Raw genomic sequence first — 5,324 nt, forward strand, 5'->3', positions numbered from 1 at the left:
TTACAACATATAACAGAGATTAGAAAACACAGTTGTTAAACAGAATGTCTATGTTTTCTATATATGACTTTTATAATGTTGGTACCTGGTTCAAAACTTAAGGCATAATTTTATGCCGTATATGTATGAAGAGAATTAAGACTAGGCCAACTTTTTGACCTGAAATGATACAGGCTTATAACCTAAGGAATGTGGAAGTTAAGGTTTTACTATTCAAGTCACAATTTTGATAACCAGCAAGCACCTGGATTATGTCAACCAATGGAAAGAATGGTAAAATTTCCTATAAAGCACATTTGTAGGCAACATTAAAAAACTCCATCATTAATTTCAGCCATCAGAAAAACACCATTTCAGGATATAAATTGAAAGGAAATTCAACTATTTCCTAGTATTTTAAACATTAATTCAAAATGAAATTAGATATTGAGTTTGTAGTAGCAATTCTTAAACTTTGGTTTCTTTAAAAAAAAATTGACGAGAAATTAGAAAATTTGTTTGTAAAAATAAATTACTTTGCAATCCTCGGGTATAAGAACTACTTTGGGCATATTTTCACGGAAGAAATTAAAGCTAGCAATATTATTAAAATAAGAAAAAGTATGCAATAAATGCAAAGAATTACCACACTTCAGTTCATTCAAAATGCAGTAAATATGTATCTAATTATACTTATTGCTATGAGCACTACAACAAAATCAGAAAAAGATACCATATTATAATTAGATGGTGTGCCTCTATAAAAGAACCAAGGTTCTAAGATTCACTTATTTTTCCTCCAAAGAAAAATAAATAGCTTTGTATCGATCATAATGTTTACTAAACTAAGCAGCCATCAGCTGGGATTTGAAATTTACTGAGGACGATTCAGGCAGAGATCACTGACATCCCCCAAGCTGCTACAAACACTGGCTGGTGCATTAAGTTTTCCTCTCCTAGGGCCTCTGGGCCAGGGCGATGTTGAGCGGCTTGGAGCCCAAGATGTGGCCATTCATCTCAGTCATTGCTTTAGTGGCCTCCTCAGGAGAGGAGAAGCAGATCAAGCCAAACCCTTTGCTTCGCCCTTCTTCCTGCATTACCTTAACTCTGCTAATTGATCCAAATGAAGAAAATTCCCTCCGTAGCTTTTCATCATCAATGGTCTCATCCAGGTTCTTAATATAGAGCTTTGCTCCCCGGCACCGCCGAAATCTTTCCTGTTTCAGCTGCTCAAACATTTGCTTTAACTCAGCCTGTCGTTCTGCTTTCTTTTGTGCCCGGCCTACAAAAAGCAGTTGTCCATTTATGTCCTTTCCATTCATTTCTTCAACAGCCTTTTTGGCAGCCCCGTGGCTATCAAAACTCACAAAGCCAAAGCCTTTGGATTTCCCACTGGAATCTGTCATCACCTTAACACTCAGGGTTTTTCCATATTTGCTGAAAACTTCCCTCAGTCTCTCATCATCCATGTCATCTCCGAAGTTTTTAATGTAAACATTGGTGAACTCACTGGCTTTGTTTTGGAGCTCGGCTTCCCGATCTTTGCGGCTCTTGAATCTGCCAACAAACAGCCTGCAGTCCTTAAGCAGTGCCCCATTCATCTCCTGGATGGCCCTGTCGGCGGCAATCTGGTTCTGAAAGTGCACGAACGCATAGCCCCTGGAGCCGTGATCATCACTCATCACCTTGGAGGACAGGATCTTCCCAAAAGACGAAAAGTGTTCATAAAGGGTTTTGTTATCAATGGATTTGTCCAGATTCTTGATGAACACGTTCCCAATTCCAGATTTCCTCAAGTAGGCGTCACGCTGAGACCACATGAGACGGATGGATTTGCCCTTTATCGGGTCAAAGTTCATAGTGTCCAGGGCCTTCTGGGCATCCGCCAGCTGCAGAAAGTTCACGTAGGCATAGCCCAGAGAGCGGCGGGTGACCAGGTCCCTGCAGATGCGGATGGACAGCACGGGCCCCACAGCGCTGAACTTCTTGAACAGCAGGTCCTCGGTGACGTCCGCGTGGAGGTCACCCACGTACAGGGAGGCCTGGCGGTACTTGGCTGCTACATGCATCTCCTGGCTCCTCACCGCCGCAAGCCGGTCCCTAAGGAGCTCCGGGAGTGACATCTGCAGGAGGGTAGCCCGGGCTCAAGCGTGGTGGCCTCAGAGTCAGTGCTCTGAGGCCAGGCGAGGCGGTTCATTCACGTACAGCTCCCCAGGCTCGGGCAGCAACCTCAGTCAAAAGCCCCAACCAGTCCGTCCAACCCTGGGAGGGGGCGACAGAACCTTGAAATCTCAAAGAAAGATTCCTAGGTCAAGCCGTCCTTCCCAGCCACTTGGTGAAGAATCTTCAAGTGGCGGGCTGGCCCTCCATCTCAGCGTTCTCCACAGCCATTCTCCGGTCGCTGGTTTCTGAATAAAAATAGGCCTCGCTCAGGCCGGTTTAAAGTTACAGCCGCCGGGGGAAAGAATTCCACAAGTGGCGTCTGAGGCGGCGGCCCGGGACGCGGCGCGCGGGCGGCGGGCGCGGGGCCCCGGAGCCCCGAACCGCCCGGGACCTGGTCGTGCAGGCGCCGCCGGCCGGGCGCGGCCGGGGGCTCCGCGGGCTGCGCGTGCCCTGACCAACCCCGGCCGCTCTCCTCCCTGCAGACCCCGCGCTGCGCCCTGGGCAGGTCGGGGGTGGGGGGGATGGGGGTGGGGAAGAGGACGGACCGACGGACGGACGGGCGCGGCCCGGTGGGCGGCGGCCGGTCAGGGGCTGGGGGCTCACCCGGGCTGCGGCCGGCGTGGGGGGCGGGCGGGGAGCCCGGAACTCGCGCGCTCAACTTCCCGCGCACTCGCTGCCCAGGGGGATGTTTTCTTTTTAATGTTTTTGGAGAATGTTTTTCTTTCCCCCGCCCCTCTCGCTCACTTCCCACCCACTTCGGACAGCTCAGCTGAGGAGCAGGAGGCGGTGACCGGGGTGGAGAAAGGCAGCCTAGGGGAGTGGCCCTAATAAACCCACCCGCCCGCAGGCCCTGGCGTAAGTCTGCAGGAGCTTTGCCAAGTGTGGATCAGGGCTTGTCACTTTCTAGCTTCAAGCCCTCCAGTGGCTTTCTTCGACTCTTGGGTAGGCTCCAACCTCCGCACCTTGTTCTTCAAAGTTCTGCAGGATTCCTGCCATGTTCCAGCCTCAACTGCCCCTTGGATCCCCTTCCTAAACTCCATGACACGCTCGCCTTTTGTTCAGGGCCAACTTGACAAAACTGTGTTCCTCAGCAATCACTTTTTTTTTTTTTTAAAGATTTATTTATTATTTATCTATTTATTTATTTTTGACTCCGTCGGGTCTTAGTTGTAGCACACGGGATATTAGTTGTGGTGCACGAGCTTCCCTCTATCTGTGGCACGCGGGTTCCAGAGCGTGTGGGCTCTGGTAGTTTGCGGCACGCTGGCTCTAGTCGAGGTGTGCGGGCTCAGTAGCCCCACAGCATGTGGGATCTTAGTTCCCTGACCAGGGATGAAACCTGCATCCCCTGCATTGTAAGGCAGATTCTTTACCACTGGACCACCAGGGAAGTCCCTCAGCAATCACTTTTGATGCTCTTTCCAAATACAGGTTTTCCCTATACAACTTCTGAAAAAGTTTAGGTTTCGCTCTTAGAGGCCTCGTATTTTCGTAGCATTTGTCTAATTAAAATATATTGTATTACATTCCATGACAGTAGGGACCATGCCCATTTTATTTCCCCGCTGACTTAACTCAGGGACTTGCAGAAACGAGATGCTCAGTATTTACTGAAAGAATCCACTGCGTGGAGGAGATGAGATAGTTAACCTGAGGTTGGTTTTCATGCCCAGAGAAATGGAAATAGTGTCCCTTACCTCAAAGAGTATTGTAAAGATTAAATGAATTAGTAAATTTGGAAATGTCTAACCTAATATCTGGCACAGAGTAGGTTTTGATTAACATTGGTTTCATTTCCTCTAGCATTAAATAAATTCCGTAACATCATTCCTATAAAACCTTAAATTTGAATCATCATGCATCTTACAGAATGTAACCTGCAAAACTGAATTGCACGGATCAGTTTATATAAGGCTAATTTAGTGTTTTTCAACCTTTAATGGACATAGAAATCCAGAAGGGATCTTGCTTGAAAGCAGATTCTGATTCAGTCATTTGGAACCAGAATGAACTGGAAACTCTACACTTCCCAAAAAGCTCCTGAGTGATGCAGATTCTGTTGGTCTCTGAACTACACTCTGAGTAACAAGACTTTTTGGCTGAACGAGTGAGTCCCCAGAGTGGCATCTTTTCTAATGTAAGGACTATAAAAAATATATTTCTCTTTCAGAAGATGATATCTAACAAAATTCATTCTCAGTGATACATTAAAAACACACACATACACACAACTAAGCTAGAGGGTGATTTTCACTATAATAATCCAAATTGCTTTTAACCTATCAGATGTTGAATAATGGTTTTATGATTACTCTTAACTTCATCCTGATTAATGATTTTTGTTCGTGAAATTTATTCTGCTATGTGTTGCTCCTGTAGGATCAATTGTTCAAATAAATAATCTTTTCTTCAACCACATTCTCTAGGCTGCAATTAAAAAAGAAAAAAAGGCCGCTGACGTAGTTGGTGAATACCGTCAGTGGATTTCGGCACATACTTTATTCAGACACTATATGGCATTGTTTAATGTAAATAAAAGTGATCATCATATTCAGTATTACCAGATTTTTTTTTTTTTTTTTTTTTGTGGTACGCGGGCCTCTCACTGTTGTGGCCTCTCCCGTTGCGGAGCACAGGCTCTGGACGCGCAGGCTCAGCGGCCATGGCTCACGGGCCCAGCTGCTCGCGGCACGCGGGATCCTCCCAGACCAGGGCACGAACCCGTGTCCCTTGAATTGGCAGGCAGACTCTCAACCACTGCGCCACCAGGGAAGCCCCGCCCCACCGGATTCTTATAAAAGAAAGTTCCTAAGTGTGCATTTACTAAGAATTTTGTTGAGACCTTTTATTTCTAGGAAGAATGCTGAAGATCACATTAGTTCTTTGTACAACAATAATACAGCTATAGCGAGATACCAAAATATTTCAAAAACTCATGGACTTTCCATTTTACTTTAGTGTGATCATCACTAAACATTTTGTGAGAAGTGAAGAAGAGTTTCCAGATTCAGAATTTAGTCCTATATTCTTGTCTCTAATCAGTTTGCAGGCAACAGGTACAAATCTCTATTTGTTAAATGACCAAGAGTTGTACTTCTTCCTATTTGTACTACTCATTATACTGCTTTCATTTTTATGTTTTAATAAAGTAAGCATTTTTAGGCATCTGATTCTTTCCTCTC

At 45.7% G+C, this 5,324-nt stretch overlaps 2 protein-coding genes across 2 annotated transcripts; both read right to left on the minus strand.

The window, feature by feature from the left end:
• Positions 1–920: 920 nt before the first annotated feature.
• On the minus strand, positions 921–2,102 carry PABPC4L (poly(A) binding protein cytoplasmic 4 like). The gene is given in 2 exon segments (XM_065877283.1): positions 921–1,664; positions 1,752–2,102. Coding segments are annotated over 2 exon segments (1,095 nt in total).
• A 248-nt stretch (positions 2,103–2,350) lies between these two features.
• LOC136123260 (proline-rich protein HaeIII subfamily 1-like) lies at positions 2,351–3,138 on the minus strand. The gene is made up of 2 exons (XM_065877284.1): positions 3,105–3,138; positions 2,351–3,012 (listed from the first exon to the last, which is right to left on the minus strand). The coding sequence occupies exons 1-2, from the start codon at positions 3,136–3,138 to the stop codon at positions 2,351–2,353; spliced, it is 696 nt and encodes a 231-aa protein (XP_065733356.1).
• Positions 3,139–5,324: the final 2,186 nt, after the last annotated feature.

The sequence above is a fragment of the Phocoena phocoena genome, chromosome 5 (genome assembly GCF_963924675.1).
Source record: "Phocoena phocoena chromosome 5, mPhoPho1.1, whole genome shotgun sequence".
NCBI classification, from domain to species: domain Eukaryota; kingdom Metazoa; phylum Chordata; class Mammalia; order Artiodactyla; family Phocoenidae; genus Phocoena; species Phocoena phocoena.

Coding starts and splice junctions, on each gene's coding strand:
- LOC136123260 (XM_065877284.1), bottom strand. CDS start 3,138: ATGGCAGGAATCCTGCAGAACTTTGAAGAACAAG. Junction 3,013..3,104: donor GCAGAACTTTGAAGAACAAG/GTGCGGAGGTTG, acceptor CACTTGGCAAAG/CTCCTGCAGACTTACGCCAG.